Consider the following 20,972-nt stretch of genomic DNA (forward strand, 5'->3'; position numbering starts at 1 on the left):
GGGGGAGGGTACCAAGGTTAGGTTAGGTCACGTATTTAATTTATGCTACGCTTTAACGCTCCCCCCTCCCCTAATGTGCAAATATATAGCCCATATTTGTTTATAAATTATTGTATATAGGCCTACATCGTATTTTATTTTATTTCATTAGCATTAACCAAAATTGACGTTTTAGAAGTGCCCATATAATGGGAAAGTACCCAATCTCCTAACAAAAAGAATCAAAGGGGTAGATTTTCATAGGTATTGCAGGTAAAAATTCAATTATTTCCATTTTTTTTCCTATATTAATTATACATAGATTTTAGTAAACTGAAGGAAATTGCAAAAATTTATTATGTATAGTTAATATAGTTTATGGAAATTCGTGTTACTACTATTGCAATTTTTCGGTACTACTCTGTCCCCAGATGATGGGCCTGTATATGAAGTCAAAAATGGTGACCAATTCAAAAACAAACAAAGTCCCATTTTTGATACCAGAAGCAGATGTAGAACTAGAGTTTCCAGTACCCAAGGACAAGACAATGCTATTTTTGACCCCCCCCCCCCCATTATTACTACCACAATAGTAGAAAGGGGGGTCCGACTCGTGACAGGACCACGTGGTTTATGGTCCTAATATGGGCATAGAGTCCCTAGGGGAGCTGGATTTCTGAGAAATTGATTGCGTAATCAAAGTGTGTCAATGACCTCTTTTTTCAAGGTCGATTTGTTTGTTGTTTCTAGGTGTAATAACTCCGGGACAAAGGTTGCACATGAGCATTGAATTCTAACGGGAACAATGTTATTGATCTAGGACTCGAGGGAGAAGTGAATTTCCGAGAACTTGATTGTGTAATCGATCGTGAATGTCAAGGTCTGTCCAAAAATAGGAGACAGTATTTGTTGTTGTTGTTGTTTTGGGCATGCTCGAGGCGAATGTTAAGAGTTTCCAGGAATAGGAAACAGTTAGATCACGTGTTTCCTTCTCAGCCAATCAGCGAGTCGGATACATATCCCTTCTCAGCCAATCAGAGGGCTGGTTACATATTAGCGGCGGAGGGAATATGAGGAAAGGATTTTTGCTTTAGTTGTTTTATTAGTCTGTGAATAGAATTCAAAGGAGTGAGAACAGTTTTGACTTTACTCATTTGGATATGTATTTGTGTGTTGATGATGACGAGTGGAATGTTTACCCTCTTAGAAGTTGATAGTGGAGTTGATGGTAATAATACAAGAGTACCAAACATTGCGGTGGATATCACGAGAGGATCACGACTTTGTCTGGAATGGGATGAAGTATATGCAAGATATGTGATATCCTTGAGCAAATTTAAAATAGAGGATCAATTATGTTTCGCTGCTCAAGTTGATATAGCACATGTGTATAGACTTAAACGTTCTTTAAGTGCATTGGTGAAACATAATGAAGACAATACACACTATTGTTAATTTTAAATTCTCTGTCTTATTGTTGTTGCTGTAATTATTCAATAAAATTGTTTCGAAATCGAAAATATTCTATTTCTTTTCTGGTTATGTGGCTAACGAATCAGGGTCAGTCTAGAGTCAGCAGTCAGAGTGAAAGGATTGAAAAATGAATAAATTTGAGAAAGCGAGAATTAGTTCAAATCTAGTGTTTATGGAAAAACATTTGATTTTGGATGATGATTTTCTCGAGTTATCTCTTCAACGCAGGATATTCTCTCGTCAGGGAACACTTGACAATATAATGAGGACTGATTCTCCGCCATTAGACTATATGAAACTTTTAAAATGTGATTCAAGTGCTTATAGTCAATTTATTGATATATTAATTGGAACAAAGCAGAATCATATCGTGGATATACTTTAGAAAACATTGCCAATGGATTCAATATAGATGGCTCCTCCGTCGTCCAAAAGAGGTAACGTCATAGAGCTACTCCTCTTCTCCATTCCTCCGCACTGAATTTATCTATCGGCAAGAACGATCAGTTTCGTTTTAGCTGTGAGTGAGTCAAGTGACATTGGAAACCAGAAAATGTTCTATACATGTCCATTGTGCATGTACACTCTTGGCAGTTGGACTCAATGTGAGAATTGTACAATTATTGATGACTATAGTGAAAAGTGCAAATTATGTAATCCTTTTAAATTACATAGAGGCTATTCAGTACAAAGTAAAGGACGTAATTTACGTCTTCAAGAGGTGTGTGACTCTCACCCTAGGGGGCACCTGTGCTCCAATTGTCACTATGATAAATGTGATCAGTGGGAGAATACTAACCCCGCTATGATTGGAAAGAATCCTAAACGTGATTTTAGTTTATTTCTACGATATTGGTATCGTAGTGGACTTAAATTATTCTGGGAAGAGGAATCTGGTCTACGATTCAACTGTTGGGGTAACAAGACAATCTGGTTTCTACGTCATCGCTGTGACGACACTGCCTACTATGACTATAAATCAAGTGATTTTTATTCGGCAGTTACCGAATGTGATTCGCCATTTGAAAACACTGTATGTGATATTGCTTCAAATAGACAGATTGAAACTCGTGAATTTCTTAATATGAATGCAAATAGTATCATTGACTATACAAAGAGATATGACAGGAGTGAAGTTACATTGTACTGTAGAAAATGTGACCCTGAATTTGCAGTCAATCTGGATCAATATACAATGAATCCAAATGATTTATCAGCATTAGTGGTTCACGACAGTTGCCTATACATCGAAGATGAAGAAATCTAAAGTGAATATTTAAAGACATTATTGTATATATATACATTTTATTAATAAACAAATCCACAAACATTTTTAAAGCACTTTACTCTTAGGGCACTGAAATCAATACTATATAGGTCTGAGAGGATATTTTCCACTAGAAAGTCATTCAGACGAGGATTGTCACCATAAATGTGGAGAAACTGTTTGTAAGTATAGCCACGACAACGGAACACAAAATATAGTAGTGCATGGAAGCCACAGCTTTTAGTCGTTAGATCCTGCACCCTCTTCCGATTTTGAATAATAGTTTTCCCACTGCTCTCAATATAGTTGCTGATGTGAGGTGTGTAGAATGTATAGGGCAGACCAAGAGGATCAAAAAATTCAATCGTCTTCATTGTTTGAAAGATGCACAGCCAATGACCTGACAGCACAGTCGACGGACTGCTATTAACAATAATCAAGGTATTGCTGACACTTTGAATTTTTCTAAGAAAGTCTGAGAGTAGACAATAGGATTTGTACTGGGACATGTAGGGGTCCATATTAAATACATTGATTATTTGACTGGTGTTCATGGCGCCTGCGTATGCAGCCTGTCCCAAGCCAGGATAAAGAGGGAGGGTTGGGCTGTGGACTTGCGACCCACACCCGGGACCTCAAGGGCCTGCCCTCGGGGGAAATCCTAACTGCAACCGAAACATCAAGTTTGAGCCTCGGATTTTCGAACCCCCTTTTGATGACGACCCCTGTATGCCCACGGACAAGATTTATGAATGCGAAGCAACACCTCAAATTTGGTTTCCGGAACGTCCGCACAATGTCTCAAGACTCCAATACTGAACAAGTGCTAAGAGCACTGAAAGATTACCATCTTGACCTTCTGGCTGTGTGAGAAATTCGATGGCTAGGATCTGGATAGAATAAACTGGATGGAGATGTGACCATTATATACAGTGGATCACAGCGAAAGCGTGAATACGAAGTAGCACTAATGATGACAAAACAGACTTCCCAAGCTCTACTACATTGGATACCGGTGTCACCTAGAATCCTGAAAACCCGCTTCATCGGCGCGCATGTGAAACTGTCAGTAATAGTATGCAACACGCACACCAATGATGCCAGCGACGAAGCAAAAGACGAATTTTACAGAGCTCTCAACTCCGTGGCAAACGACATACCACGGCATGACATGGCATGTTTTCTAAGAGACTTTAACGCAAAAGTAGGAAACGACCGATCATTTTCCCCTGAGGTTCTCGGAGAGCATGGCCTGGGCCAGCGAAACAAAAACGGAGAACTACTTATCGACTTCGCGCTCCTTAACGACCTAGTAATCGGAGGTACCCTATTTTATCATCGGGATGTACAAAAATATTCTTGGATATCTCCCGATGGCCATACCCGAAATCAGATTGACCATTGTCTTTGGAGCAGGAAGTGGAGATCAAGCCTACTTGGTATAAGGGGATATAGAGGAGCTGACGTTGGCTCAGATCATAATCTGATGGCAGCAAAAATCCGCCTCAAATTGAAAAGAAATAGAAAAGTAAATCAGGCTCCCTTAAACCCAGTCTTTGACTCGGAGAAACTGAGGTTGAGAGAATTCAACCAAGCTTTTAAACTAGAGATGCGGAATAGATTTGAAGCCTTGTCTTTACTAGATGATGCTGATAGCAATCAATACTGGGAAAGCATAAAGTTGTGCTTTCACAATGCCGCGAAAGCCACCATTGGGTACCGCAAGAGCCCAAAAGACCAGTGGCTATCTGACCAAACATGGGAACTCATTGAGAAAAGGAAAAAAGTAAAAGCATCACTTAACCAAAGACAAACCCCCGACCAACAGATCCTCAGAAGCAATGAATACAGAGCCGCGGATAAAGAGGTAAAGAAGAGTGCCAGAAAAGACCAGAGAAATCTGCTGGAGCGAAAAGCAGCGCAGGCAGAAGAGGCGGCGGAGAGAGGTGATTCAAGAACCGTCTATAAAATCACTAATGAGATTACTGTAAAGAAATCCTCTATTCAATATGGACCAGTAACAGATACCGCGGGCATCCTGATAACACATCAGACTGACGTAACCGAAGTTTGGGCCAGTCACTTCGAGAAGCTGTTAAATAGACCTCCACCAGAGGATCCCCCAGAGATCCCAGCAACAACACTGTTTTCCTTAGATATCAGCACGGATCCGCCGTCATCCACTGAAATTATAGCAGCAGCAAAGAAGCGGAAAAAAGGGACGTCGCCTGGCGAAGACAGGATATCCGCGGACCTGATCAAAGCGACTGTTATGACCTGCATCAAGTTCTGGACAGCGTTGTTCGCAGTAATCTGGACGACCGCCAAAGTACCTTCGGATTGGAAACGCAGCACGCTTGTGAGGATCTTTAAGAAAGGCGATACGTCCTTCCCAGGCAACTGGCGAGGAATCTGCATGCTTTCCATACCTAGCAAATTGCTGACGCACATTTTACTGCAGAGAATCAGCTCGCAGCTCGACAGACACCTTCGCGACGAGCAACATGGATTCAGATCATGTGCAGACTTGATATTTACCCTACAGCTACTGACGGAAGAAAGCAGAGAATGGCACTCCAAAATCTATATGATATTCATCGATTTTGAGAAGGCATTTGACTCAGTAGACCGCCAAAGTCTGTGGAAGATCCTACTGCATTACGGAATCCCTGAAAAGATAGTTTCACTGATTGTTGCGTTTTATGAATATAGCGAGTGCTGTGTAAAGATACCAGATGGCCAAACCCGTTTCTTCCGCATTATGTCAGGAGTTAAGCAAGATTGCGTCTTGTCACCGCTACTTTTCGTAATTGTCATTGATTACATACTGCGAAGTACAAGCACAGACGGAATCCAGCTAAATCCAGAAACACGCCTCAGTGACGTAGACTTCGCTGACGACATCGCCGTCCTAGAATCATGCAAGCATAGACTCCAAGAACTCCTTGACAAAGTGAGGGAGAGAGGCGGCCATGTCGGCCTAAAAATAAATAATGAGAAAACAAAATGCATGGCTACCACAGATTCACCCCTGAGCATCACTTGCGGAGACCAACACATAGAGCAAGTTGTCCATTTCAAATACTTGGGAAGCATAATAGAAAGTACCTGATCGACCACAAAAGAAGTGCTCACAAGAATCGGTCAAGCTAATGGGGCCTTCAATAGATTAAAGAATCTTTAGTTGTACCAAAACTTCTGTACACGGCTGTAGCTACGACTGTTCAATAGGAATGTCATGCTAGTGCTGCTTTACGCTGCCCAAACCTGGCACCTGAACTAGAAACAAGAGCTAAGAATACTAGCTTTCGAAAACACATGTCTCAGAAGAATTCTCAACATCCGTTGGCAGCAGAGAATAACAAACCAATCCATCCGTGACAAGACTGGCCAGCCTCTTGTGACACATATTATAAGAGTCCGCCGATGGAGATACCTTGGCCATGTAATACGTATGAACAATCTTCGACTACCAAATGCAGTGCTCCATTGGCAGCCATCGGGTCCACGCCGCAGGGGCAGACCCAGAAACACCCTGCGTAGAACGTACCAGACAGATCTTCGTAACCTGCACACATCAATCCAACCTCAGTGGGAGGACATACTTGCAGCAGCAAACCGGCGGGAAGATTGGCGGCTCCTTCTTGATTCCCTGGGTGCCTCTGGAGGCACAGGTGGATCTAAGGTCTAAGGTCTAAGGTTCATGGTGCCAAGTCTAGTAGACCACTGCCTTCAGGAGTGATTTCCCAATAGGTTTCATATTGATTTAGTGAGATTAGTGCAATACTCTCAGCCAATGGATCGGCAAATGTACACTCTAAACGCACACTCCCCGTACGTACTATACTCATATCCTGTGTGCCAGACAAATCCAGTACAATGATACTATGGGTTTTAGCAAACATATCTTCAGTTATACCATTTTCAAATAGTTGCGAATCATGATCTAGGGTTTGCATGGTCAACTCATACAATGTTCTATAGGATTTATTAAAAGATAGATTGTAGAGTGGGATGCAGTTTACTTTGCACACAAGAGATGAAAGTCCAAAAATCTCGAATTTTTGTGGACATTCAGTCCATGATCCTATTGCACTGGCGCTTTTTACAAATGCCAAAGCGAGTTTTGATGGAATTTCACCCTTGATAAAGGATGAATCGGTGAAGGTGTGTGAGCCCATGACAATATGACTTTGATGGGTGATTGTATGAGGAAAAAGTAGTTTAATATTATGTCCATGGGCTCTCAGTTTTTCCACGGCCAAAGCAACGCAACTCATGACCTTTTGTTTGCGTACATGAAGTATTGCCGAGGTGAGGGAGAGACTTACATCGGGATTGGCAGCAAGCTCTTTTCTCAATCTGAAACTGGATGGTGCAAGTGTCAATTTTGTATTCACTCTAATCGTTGCCAGCATACATTCGGAAAACTTAAATATTTCCTGAAACACTTTTCCAATTACATGCTGTTCACAAGTTGTTTCTTTTTTAAGTGTATAGTTACTACCGATACTATCAACATATTCAAGAACGTATCAAGAGTCTCTCGATTCCTTGTATGACTTGGGTGTAATCAGAATGAATTGCATATAGCTTGTATAGTTTGAGAGATTGTTGCTTGTGCTCACCAGCATGCCATTGATGTAGACACTAATTTGACGAAATAGATTATGTAATTTACAATTTTCATATGATATTCAATCAGCCCAAATTGTCATTGAATTATTTGATTTTTGGACTTTCATTTGTAAATCTAAAAATGTCGAAGACATTTCCGTAAAGTATTCTTCATTGGAATAAATTTTAAAGTTGATATTATTGGAGAGGGGTTGTTATGAATAAAATTGTTCATAGTATCCATGCTTGACTCTCAAATCAAAATTTTCTGCATTGAATAGATTCATTGAGGCAGTGACTGAAGGTTGAGAATCCTTATGCGGTAGGTAGGACATATTAAGAGAAGAAATCTAGTTTCGATCTAACAATTTTTTTCCTGTAGCTTCTTCTTCTGTTTCCAGTAGGTGTCGGCTTTTCCTTCTTTTCTTTGACAAGATGGGTGATGTCATTCGTTTCCGACCTGAGTAGAGATTGATGAGTGATGGATTGTTTCTAGACCTTTTTAAGCCTTTACCATTTTTTTTTAGTTGCTCACCAAGGGTTCGCGCACTGGACCTAAGATTTTCCGAAGCACTTTTTTTAAAATCCTTACCAGAGCCCCAATCGTATAGTGTAGAGGATGCAAAGTCTGTCGCAGCCGGTACAAGATATTTTCCAGTCAGTGGTAGTGAAGAGCAAAAGAGCTTAGCAAACCAACTGCCAAGACCGTAGCCAGACATTGACGAGCGACCTTTGTAATAGTCCATTCCATTGCCATGTTGTCTTGGGCCAAGAGTATTAACATAGCAGTCAATATCAGGACAAGTGAATAACACTTTTTTATTAGACATCTTGCTGTTGAACGATGGGTCGAAAATGGCATGTAATCACAGCCAAACCTTTTGAAATTGCTATGAGATCGCCTAATTCAGTTCTTAGTGTTAACTGACAGAGTTCCAAATAGAAAGTGTTTACGGGGATATACTGAAGATGCTTTATATTGCAGTGGTGAATATGTTCTTGATTGGTTTTTCGTTCAAGAACTCGTAGGAGGGGAATTACCAACCCGAGATGTTTCCGCAAATGAAGCGTAGAAAAACATACCAGTGTCTGTGGTGAATGCAGGCGGAAAGTCAGCAAAAATGAAATTAGTGTTTTCGGCACATTTACCTTTGATTATTTTCAGCTTAAAGCTAAGAATATGCTTTAGACTATCGTTGAGAATAACCTTTTCGTGGGAAATAGGTGAACTATTGTAGATCTTACCCTCCTCCTTTGAATAGTTGAAATGAAAAGCTCCTTTTGTACGAGCGGAAATTCTTTTATTAATAGAACGACATAAATCATTCATACAGGTGAGCTCCTCGTAGGGTAATTCAATATATGGATAATTCATCAAATTGATTTTTTGAATTTGTTCTTGATCACCTGGTGGTGGCGGCCAATCATAGGGTCTAATTTTTATATCATATTTACGATCTTTTCTCAGGATATCGTAGGTATTTTTGAGAATACAGTCGACAAGATCCACTTCATGCTTTACGTCGTCAAATTTGATGGTGGGGGAGAGTTCCGTCCAAAAATCACTTGTTCTATTCAAGTCATTGTATAGAGGATCGGAAACATAGGACATGAAAGTCACATAGCAATCATCGGGCACTGTTAACGTGTTCAGCACTAATCTAAGAATCAAAATTAGAGATGTATCCTAGCCCGTGAACGAACAAGTGTTTCTTGGCACTACGAGTACGACTCTTTAATATCTTTTCAATTTGATAAATTTCACTAGTGTTTCTAACTTTTTGCAGTTCATATTCATAAAAACCGCCGAGAATCTCATCATCTTTGGTGTCTCGCAGACGATATGTCGTGGGCTTGGTGTCCTGGATTTTGGACACTTTAACAAGTTCGGTGCTCCATAAATAATTCCCCTTTTCAGAAATGTTGGTGGTTCTATTAATTCGAAGAGTATCACCAACATTGCATTTCTTCTCCACATTTTTTTTTCTTTTTCACCATTGGAGTATTTCTTTAGTAAAGCACCAAATGTATTTTCACTGTAGTGAACATCCTGAAGGCTTGAGTTGGACAGAGATTGATGATGTCGATGGTTGTATATCCGCAAGCTCTTATCTAAATCGTGAATAAAAGCAGGTGTATTTTTCAGGGTACAATATCTTGAAATTAATAGACGAATCGTTCTTATTAACCGTTCAGCCAATGCAGCCTTTATTGGGCTGTGACTATGATAAAGTGATGTATTATATTTCAATAGAACCTTTTGCACAAGAGCATTAACAAATTCACTGCCACGATCCGATTGAATTTTTCTATATGAATCCTGTTCAAGAATACTTTCAATGACCTGAGCAACTTCAACACCTCTCTTTGACCGCAATGGAATGGCACAGGCATAGCGACTATAAGCACTGATTGCCAGTAGAATATATTTGTAGAGTTCTTTGATACGTTGTTGAAGTGTGTCTAAAATTAAAAGATCCATTTTCTTTATATGCAGAGGGAAAAAGGCTTTAGTTTATCGATATTGTTTACTGCGAAGCCTGTGATTCCGATGCAGTGTGGAACTCAATTCATTCTCTAGATACTCTTTTGCCTTTTTCAATGTAGTGCCGAAGACAGCTTTAGAAATCGTTTTGGGAGAACTTTAGCTTACCGCTTTAGCAATATTTCCAAACGCATCTTTCAGAACTTCATGCATTTCGTACGCAAGCACGTAGTGTAATGTCCACTACCATTTTGCACACTTGAGGGTGAATAATTCCGCCTTCACTTTTGACTAGCTTCCACAGGTGTTGTAAAATCAGTGCTGCTTCTGCCGCTAGTATTTTCAAATATTGAATCTTCTTCTTCTTTTTCAAATGGTGTTGGTAATGTTGGAGGACTATATTCTCTTAGTTTTTTTTAGAATTTGCTTATTACCAATAAGACTTTTGGGAAAATTTGATACATTTAGGAAGGTATATAGATTATTGTCAAATGATAATAGTTCTTTACGATTCGTCACCATATCACAAATTAAATCAACTAGATTATAAATTTTCCCTTGAATTATAATTCGTTTCCCTCTGCTATCAACTTGAACTTGATGATCATCACCATCAGTTTCCAACATGAGATGTGATAATACTCTTTTACTCTGTTCTCGATAGGTGACTGGCAATAGATTTCCAATTTTTGATACAATTGAGTTCAATTTCTTCTCCTTTGATTGCAGTGCTGCTGCAGAATCTTGAGGAGATGTTTCCAGTTTAGAGGGATTTGTGACAGTGGCGACGGCGGGTCTCTCACGATAAGGTTCCTTTTTGTCCAAACGTCGCAATGCATCTTGAAGTAAAAGCAGTTTTTTTTCATTGGCAATATTCCCATCATTAATTAATTTGTTTAGAACGTCTTCAAAATATTCGACGTGCGAGAGTACAAGTTCAAATGGTGTCAATTTGTAGGGTTTACCCATTCTCTAGAGAGAACTGTTTACAAATCCTGCAATTATTGGCAGTAAAAGTGTGAAAAAGCTACCACCTGCTTGAAGGAGCCGTGTTCTTTTAAAACTGTGTCCCTTGTTTTAAACATCCAAGGTACGTACACTGGAACTATGTTGCTTTGTCTGTTATCTAATACCATCTGGCAGTTGAATTCTGCCCTCAGTTAACTTTAAACAAAGTTCAGACAATAGATTAATGAAATTAATGTCGACACAATATTTGAGTATGGCTTTTCTAAGCAATGGTTTTGAAGTGCTTAAACAGAAATTAAATGGCCCTGTTCGTGTAGTCTCTTCAGTGTAACAATGGCAAATAATAACCTTTTTGACTGCTAACCGGAAGATATTCTGTAATTTCATTGTCGAAAATGTCGATGACTACACGTAGATCCTCGGGTGTGCTCTGATTAAGATCCAGCAAAATGTAACCGTAGGGCTTGCTAGTCGCCTGAGTGTACGCTGACAACAGAAATGTAGGGGGGCCGAAGTATATCTGTTTATTGACAGTTATGAGCGAGCTAGAATCACGAACAACTCGATAGATAATATAGATAGTGCAATTCAAAGCAAGGGTTTGCATACATTTGCTCTGATGAAACAGATTGTGTAGAACTAGGGTTATGGAAATGTTTTCATGGTGGGAGCGAACAGTGAACAGTTGTAGCATTACCTGTGAGAACTGTTCAATGGATTCAGCCAAATCATCAATAATCAACCAAGAGTTCGATTCAATACTATTGAAAACATCAAGTCCCCGTATGAATTGTATTGGTATGGTTGTGGCAATAGCTTTCATTTGATCATAGGACTCTTGCCGAATACTATAGCAATAGTAGATTTTTTTCGGTTTTTCCAAAAACATTTTATCGCAATTTTGAATTATTTTAGTTAAGAGTGTTGTTTTCCCTGACATTGAGGGGCCACACAGAAACGATCTGAAGGGTGTTTTAAATTGATACATGTTGCTGCTGCTGCTGCTGCTGTTGGACTACAACTAACTGTAAATCATATGTGTCCAAGGAATAAGTAGTAATAATTTTCCCATAGATCTATCTAGTACATTAACAATACAAAAAAAACAATATTTCATGGCAGCATTCGGCAACATGAAAACAAATATTTGTTCAACATGAACAACGATAAAATAACAATTGTTCAACAAGAACAACAACAATATTTCATGACAGCATTTATTTCGACACTGCATGAAAACTCTATTTGATCAACATGAACTGCAATGATAAAAATGATACTTTATGTACAACATAAATAAAAAACACTTTTTGTCTTTAGAAAAAAAAACACTTTTTGTCCATCATCACCACTTTTCTGTACAACAGCAGCACTTATTGTCTTTAAACACTTTTCTATACAACAAGAGCACTTGAAAACAACACACTTGGAACATGAACTAGCACAGTTGAACATTACAGTGAATTTAAAGGTGGGGTCCCCCCACCCCCAGGGCCGCAGGGCCAAAGGCCAGCTGCGGACGGGCCCCCCACCCCCTGGGAGCTGCGGGCGGGAAGGTCCCCCCACCCCCTGGGAGCTGCGGGTGGGAAGGGCCCCCACCCCCCGGGAACGGCGAGGGTGGAAAAACAGTACAATAGTTGTCCGGTCACCGCTGCTGCTACAGGTTAGTGGTTGGGTTAGTTAGATTAGTTAATTTATGAAAGGCTTGGTGGTGGTGGTTAGTTAATTTATGAATGGGTTGGTGGTGGTTGGGTTAGTCAATTTATGAAAGGTTGATGGTGGTTAGTGGGTTAGTTCAAGTTAGGTTAATTTATCCAGACCAAGTTGATGGCGATAGTCTATGCATTCAACTCGGTCTGAAATACGGTAGTGGCCATGAGGCAGGACACTCACACCATTCTCGAGCACATAGACTTTGTCGGATATACACGACATTGCATTCTTTTCCACTCTCACAGTATAATTTCTGTACTGTAGAGAGAGAATTGCAAGCACTTGTGCTCTCGGCACTAGGCTACTTTCTATACATTCTCTGTACACGCTCATGTTGAAATTGCTCTTTACAAAATGTGTAGGCACCCCTTTACACGCCTGCTTTTCATCCCCACTATGAGTTTTAACGCAATAAACTCTGGGACCCGGGAACACCCCCCTGGATATCAAATCACTCCCCGTCCCTGATTTTAACATTAATAGTTGGTTTGGGGCTTGACGTTTCACCAACTCGGGGTAGAGTGACGGATTCCAGTTGGTGAAATCCATCCGCGAGCTGATGTGTTCCCCCTTTTCTAAATCACCCAATAAATCTTCGGTCCCATTTACCTTTAACAGCAGAGAATCTGTATCCCCATAGTACACTTGAACCTCCCCCTTCCGTGGCCATTGCACCTTGCACAAATTGTAAAAGAACGACAAAATGAGCTGGTTAGAAATTTTCAGTAATGAACTGCCACCCGCTATATTCTCGTTCAGTACCGCATTTCGCTTTTGCCTTTGTAGAAAAACCTTACCAGACTCAATGGTCGTGACTGATGTAATATCAGGATTAGCACTAATTAGTCTACTACATTAGAAGGTCAGTCACAACGTCGCAGCGAGGTCTGTACCGTATGTTCTCAGAAATTTTGCCAAACACTTCATTTAGGATGAGTTTATACATTTCCTTCTCCACCTATGAGTTTGCCCTAGAGCGTTTATCGAGAAAGGTATCGATAAACGTTTTCAAGTATGATCGCTGTTTAAACTGTAGGACCCTATGCATTTTGGTGGTCTTGAAACCATTCTTCATCATCCAGTGCAGAAGCACATGGTGAACAACGATATTCTCCTTAGGGTCCAAATCAGCAATCAGATTTTGTTTAGAGGGAGTCCAGTGCATCCCCATATCCTCAACCAATGATCGATTGTAGGGGCTCAGCGAGTCCCTGCTCACGGGTTGGTTGATACAGGGAAAAACAAAATCTTTGACGGAATCGTGAAGTGCTAGAGGAATCTGGCCGTCAACTTCAAAGAACCATCCATGTGGCCCATTGTCCTCGACGGTAGTAATGTCGGGGAACTCACAAGGATTCTCAAGCCATTGATAGTTCCCTCACGGCAAAGAGTGGTGAGACATTGCCGAGGGGTATAATGAGTTCATGTCCAAGAACACTACATTTGACTTTGCACCGGTGCTTTGTGCACTTGGATCGGTTGATAAGACGCAGTCCCCATGAAAAACATACCCCCCCCTCATTGAACGCTCTAAAAAAAGGTGTCGATATACATCGGTGATTATACCTATTTCCTCCCAGCTAATTTTTAAAATCAAGTCCATCACCAAATTGGGTGTGGAAAAATAGTAACCTGTATCTAGCCCGAACTCTGAATAGATTTGGTCTGTGTTCTTACAGACTATATCCAACAGAGTTAGAACGTCACTGGCCAAGTACAGTCTAAAATAATCCCACCCATTTTTACAGTCCCCCATAGCCCACACCTTCTTGGCAAACTCATACTCCTCGGCTCTGCATTAACTGCTGGTCAGTGAATTGTAAAAAAGCTTCAATTGGAGGTAGTTTCACCTCGCTTAAGCGAGGGCCAGAAAAGTAATAATCGTATGCGTATACACCTTTGCAGGTCAACAGGTCATACATTTCACTGTCTGGAAAGTGCTGTTTAAGCAAGGGAAAGCTATCAAAATTGTCGGTTTTCTGCACTTGAATCAATTGACTCAATGCCTTTGGAAAAAAAATAAAGGAATCTAAGAACCTGATTTTATTCCAACACTTATGCCCATTATCCACTGCCTGCCATTTCAGCTCGAGAAGCAACAACTTCTCGGCCAATTTGGGAATAATGTCATAGGTAAATGAATTGTTTACCCATGGACTGTCTACTCACTCTCCCTCCCTATGCATACGTTACAGTACTGTTAAAATAAACTTTAAATCGTGATTAGGATTTTGGATAAAAACAGAAATAAAAAACTACGGTCTAATATTTAAATTACAATATTGATGCACTACGCCTCTCAAAGTCCTAAGAACAGATAAGCGGTCTATCCCCATTGAGCATGGTCCATGACTTTCCCCTCCCCCCTCTTTTCCCTTTAGTCCCCTTATCCCTCTCTACAAACTCCCCCTTACACACCCAACATATTTTTTGATTTTTAACCGCGAGACGATCCTCTGCAGACAGCACCATTGGATAATGGGTATTTCTCAAACGAGAAATAGCGCCATTAACCGTGCTAATCAATTTAGTCAGTGCCTTGACCATGCACTCCCCCTCGTCCAACGTTTCTACTATTTCTAACAACCGCTTGGTGTTAGAACTATCTCTTTGCGCGTGAGCATAGGACACTGCAATAGCCTGATGTTCTTTGATTTGGTTTGGAAATTGGGGGTCGTTCACCTCCACCAGCTTAGCTTCACAGTCCAAAGATATTTTGTTGCACTGGAGGAGGATGTTCTGGAAATTTTTAAAGCGTAAAATGGCCCTATCCCCTGAAACCGTTTCCACTGTCTGGTAGCCATGTCGGCTACAATGCTTCATATGATCCAGTAGTTTTATATCACTACGGAATTGTGATAAACATGTTGGACAGTAGAAACTTTCCCCTCTGTTCTTACCCTCCCCCAGAACTCTACTGATTTCTGTGATAGGGTTAAAATGGCCAATTGCATTCGGTTCACTAGGTGGTGTGTATAACAACCAAATCAAATGTCTGACCAAATCAATTGACGGGCCCCTTACAGGGAAAACCAGCCCCTTATTTCTCAAATAAACCCCATAATAAATTTTAGTTTAATACTAAACCACTGAAACGCCGATATTTAAATGGACATTAGCCCGTTCAAAAATATCAATAGATCGTAGCGTTACTGGGTATTTTCCCTCTAAACAAGTGAAATCTACAATGGGGAAATTGGGCCCTTCCTTCCCATGTACAGCCCAATCGTCTAAATTCGTCTTGGTAGCATCACGTGCTAGAGGCTCGAATGCTGATATGAGGAAAGCATACTTGAAACATTTTTGACCTGTTTCAAAACAAATCCGCTGGACACCTTTACAACCTTCTAGATCTGGATTATAATTTAAAACTATATCCTTTTCCCCACTCCCCCTCTTAAAATAAAATCTTTCTTAAATTTACATATATTCACGCTTAAATTTTCAATAAATAAAACTACTGACCCACTACCGTTTTCATTAAAGTTCTCGAGATGCGCAATAATTTGACCTACCCACTCCATGAAAACATCCTCAAAATTTTCTAAATTCGAATAAACCAAACGCATCTCAGAATGTATATAATGGTGATAAACTTCGCTTTTCCCCTCATTTAAATAGAATACCTTTAAAACAATAGAAACCTTAATTGAATCCCTCCCCCACAATTGAATTTGGTTCTCCAGTAGTGCACGAATTTTATCTACATAGGCATGCAAAATTTCTAAGGGATCAAAAACAAATTTTCCCTCCATTAGTGAATTAAAAGGATCCCCAAAAGTCGCAGTGTAAACAACTATTGCATTTAAAATTGTATTGGTCAATTGAAAATCAGGGAAAGTTGTACCCCCCTCCCTCGCTTGTATATTATCCCCTCCCCCAAGTTGTTCAACAATATTTGGGGTATGCTCCACTTCAGTTTTTTGAAGTGGACTCGTTAGGGTATCGGAGGCTGGAGGAGGAGGAGGGTTCCCCGTTAATTCGTTTGTAAAATCCTCTAAAATTTGTAAGGTGTTTGGGCTCAAGTCCCCCTGCCCAACTGCGCTATAATCTACATTTAAAAATTTTTCTATAAACTCATCAATATTTAACGGTATTTCAAGTACAGAGTCGCTCCATGGTGAATTGCTATGTAAGTCCACCGATGCGTCCTCTCCTTCACCAGCTGATGAGGACGATGGTGAATAAGGGACCAATGGTCGTCCAACCTATAAATGAAAAAATAGCTTATTTTCAAAGTGTTCAAATCATCCCTACTGTTTTTAAAATTTAGATTATTATTTAAAGTCAACGCTTAGGTTAAGTAGTAGTTGTAGTATGCACATAGTAGAATTTGGTTAATTCAACTGAAAGCAGTCAATTTCCAGCTTAATATAAGATAATTACAATCTAAAACGTCGCTTTACATAGAAGGCGGCAATTTGATTTTGTTCAAAAAATAGCTAATTTTCAAAGTGTTCAAATCAGCCCTACTTTTTATTTTTTATTTTATTTTTTTTTCGCGGCGCTTTTCGGGCCCGCGACGCATCCCGCGGCGTTTCTCGGGCCCGCGGCGCTCCCCGCGGCGCATCCCCCGCTTCTCGGGGCCCGCAGCGCATCCCGCGGCGCTTCTTGGGCCCAAAGTGCTTCCCGCGACGTTTCCCGAGCCCCCACCGCGTGGCTCCCAGCCCCTTTACATAATGTCCGCCAAAGTTGAAATATTCGCATACATATGCATAAGTCGCTATTTCTCTCTAATTCCCAGTTCTACAGATTCAGTGAACTCCTCGCTAGCTCCCAATTATTGTAAGCCTCCGCGCGAGTGTTCCGATTTCCAAGACTGAACTTCAACAGCTAGGAAAATACAACAATTAAATGTCGGGAACCGTTAACTCCGTATATTGTCAACTTGGTTTCCCCTCACTAGAATCTTGGCAAAGGGTTTTGTAAGATTGAAAGCTATTTTAAAAATATCCTTGCGCAAATTAGAACACCGATATGTGACAGATAGATAAATGGGGATAATCTCTCAGTTCCTTCTTCTCTTAAGACTATTGAATATTCAATTGTGACCGGAATAGCATTCACAGAGTTTCAAAGGCGGTGAGCATTAGCAGTAATTGAATGCACTTTTTAAGTGACCAAAAAGATTCGAGGGCACCTAGGCCCCCCCCCCTTTTCAGCCAGGTCCTAAATAGCAATTATTATTTTTTGGGAATATAACTTGTTCCTCTCTTACATAGAATTCAAATTTCCAAAATATCTAACTCTAATTTTGCAAACAATTCCGCTATTTTCAGAAATATACACAGAATTATGTAAAAGCATTGAAATCCTAGACTTGGCGGCCTAACCGCTAATGATAGAACAACACAGGAAAAGTGGTGAAACAGATCTATTTATATGCTTGTGCGGAGCTTTAAGCCAAAGATTAAAACTATGTGATATTCAATTGTGAAAAAATAACATTTTGAGTTTCAAAGGCGGTGATTATTAATTGACTAGAAAATTACATAAAAATATTCGCTTATGCGATATCGAAGCGATAGCAACAGAGAAAATAGCAAAGATTAGAAAAAGAGGAGCGGTTTCTTTTGCAAAAAAATTACATTATATTTAGATATCTCCGAGGGAGGGGGGAGCAGAGAAAACAATGGTTGGGGGTGAGGGGTTAATATTTTAATATCTCGCTGAGATACACTTTTACACAGTGTTGAAAAATAGTGAAAAGGAAAGACTAAAAAACATTGGAAGAAATAGATTTATATTTATATAAGATAGTTTGAGGAAAAAATGCTCACATTTGCAAATCCTGGCTGCACTTGGGTGCCGGATGGTCCAGGTAACGTGTGTTGGACCTCATGATCTTGTGCAGCTGGGCCAGCGATGTTATGGGCTTGCATAGATGAGCCAGCAGGGTTCACCGTCCTTATGGCCCATTCTCTTTTTGGTTTATGCCCAGACTGTATGGGGGCTGGCACTGATGGGGCTGCCTCACCCTCTCTTGCTCTCTTGGATGGAGGGGGCACGCATTCTTCATAATTGGCCTTAAAAAAGAAGAGAAAAAAGTTAGTATCAAAATAATTCCCCCTTTTTTACAGAAAGAAAATTAGTACCCTCATCCATATAATTTTGTCTAGAAAAGCATTTATCACTAACAAAGCACAACGTAAAAATATTTCGTGAAATATACTAGTCACATCCTTTTGAATCTGAGAAAGAAGAATTACGGCTCACTGAGCCGTTCAAAATTAAGTCTATATAAGTCAGCCTAATTTCATATTTTTAGGGGTTTCTGTTCTTTTCTGGTTTTAATCTGCCTTTAGCATGCCTTGTTTGATGCATTTAAAGTATTAGCGGTTTTTTTTATCTTTCCTTATCCTTTTTCGGTAGCTGGTATTTACCCCACCCCCAGAAAAAACAGCCCGAGGAAAATGATCCCCACGGGAAATATCCCTGAGAAAAGACATGGAAAAATACCCCCTCCCCCCCACCGAAAGATATCGCATCCTTTTGAATCTGAGAATTACGGCTCACTGAGCCGTTCAAAAGTCGGCCTAGTTTGTTTGAAGAAAATCCCCCCTAATACTAAACGTTGAAAATGTGAATATTTATTCAAACATCGAAGCATTGATCTAAGCTATGGTTCTTTTTCAGTTATCCAATAAATAAAAACATGTTTTTAGTCGCATCCTTTTGAATCTGTGAAATTTTTGGAAACTAAACTGCTAACGAGCAGGAAGTGCTTTAAAAAGGGTCAGAGCTAATTATATGCCTCGCGCTGGAGCCTTGTGTCAAATCAGAGCGGGTTAATAACAACAGAGCGACGGATATCTCAGTTAGAGAAAAGATTACAATTGAGAAAAGCCAAAATTTAACAAAAAGATAATTATTTCTATTTGCGAGAATTTTGTTTGTAAAAAACAAAGGGGGATGGGTTTAGGTTTTTGAAGGTAAAAAAGAACATATTTTATGTTTTCTAGCGAGTATGAAGATTGTATAGTGATGTTTGTACTAGAGTGGGGGGGGGGAGGGGATTTACCGGAATCTACTGGAGGGTGACCAAGGAAAATAATTTTATTTTGAAAATAAAAAATTAAAACGGAACTTACATGGTAAATTGAGGTTGCCAATGCTTCAAACTCATCAATTATGTCAGTTGTTATATCCATTGTGTCACAATAGTTTCTGATAATTTAATCACAAGGTGTCCGTTATATACGAAATCTCAAGGGTGAATTGTTATGTAAGCAAGCCCTCTGATTGGCTGAGAAGGAAACACGTGATCTAACTGTTTCCTATTTCTGGAAACTCATAACATTTGGATCGAGCGTGCCCAAAACAACAACAAATGCTGTTTCCCATTTCTGGACACCATGACATTCGCCTCGAGCATGTACATATCCAAAACAACAACAAATGCTGTTTTCTATTTCTGGAACCTCATAACATTCGCTGAAAGCGTGCACTTACAACAACAACAAATAACTCCAACTTGACATTCGCTGAGAGCGTGCATTTACAATAACAACAACACCAACCTTGGAAATTTAGGTCATTGACACACTTTGATTACGCAATCAATTTCTCAGAAATCCATCTCCTCTAGGGACTTTATGCCCATATTAGGACCATAAACCACGTGGTCCTGTCACGAGTCGGACCCCCTTTCTACTCACAATATAAGTAAAATAAACTGAGTTTGGTGCCCCCTCAGTAACTGCACCCGGACACTTATTCAAAATTTCCGAAAATTGTTTTCGGAATTAACTTTTACTGTTAAAATAAACATAAATAGCAGTTGTTATTTACAAATTCAATTGAAGATACTTTTTTCGCTGGTCATTTTTTTTTTTTCAAATGTATTTTAGTTTTCACTAGCTAAAGGGGTTTGGAGGAGAAAAATGTGAGAGAGAGAGAATTGTAAACCTTCATTTAAGGGATCTCGACCATGGAGATAATAATGATCTTCTTTTTGTGCTTTTTAACCGTTGAAAACGAATATCAAGACCAAAAAGTGCAAGTTTTGGTGTCATATGGCTACTTACTTTGGTGTTACCGAAATGAATTTTTTCGAAATAATAATCGAAATGAGATTAAAATCGAATAAGATTAATCGAAATAATAGTTATCATTTCTGAATCAATTCTAAATGTCAATTTTTCTACATTATACGCCTTTTTACAAGATATAGTTTTAAACTTTCGGTTACTATGGGCCGTCGTTCGTTTTTTACTAGGTTGGAGGTATCGCTACAACCACGCGGGTAGTGTCTGCCCATTAGGAATACTCTATATGTGATGTTCGTGAGATTATCCCCCTCCCCCCACATAAGAAATATTTCGGGGAGGAGACACGAATCCAGTTAATTTTTCTTCTTTTTTTTTAGTCAAACACGCCCCGGGCAAATCCTCCTTTCCAGAAAGAAGGTCAGCAGGTCTAGAAACCAACTTTGTTGAGATGAGGGGCCAGAACAAGAGATCCAAGTTG

General features: G+C 39.8%; 1 protein-coding gene across 1 annotated transcript in view; it reads left to right on the plus strand.

Moving 5' to 3' along the window:
* The first annotated feature begins 3,692 nt into the window (after positions 1–3,692).
* Positions 3,693–20,972, plus strand: part of LOC148955786 (uncharacterized) — a 30,359-nt gene continuing 13,079 nt past the window's right edge. Inside the window, exon 1 of the mRNA XM_089107908.1 lies at positions 3,693–5,027. Within this exon, the coding sequence (XP_088964034.1) occupies positions 3,693–5,027 (1,335 nt within the window). The remainder of the gene's footprint in view (positions 5,028–20,972) is intronic.

The sequence above is a fragment of the Artemia sp. Qi Xiang Cuo genome, chromosome 2 (assembly GCF_049724085.1).
Source record: "Artemia sp. Qi Xiang Cuo chromosome 2, ASM4972408v1, whole genome shotgun sequence".
Classification (NCBI taxonomy): Eukaryota; Metazoa; Arthropoda; class Branchiopoda; order Anostraca; family Artemiidae; genus Artemia; species Artemia sp. Qi Xiang Cuo.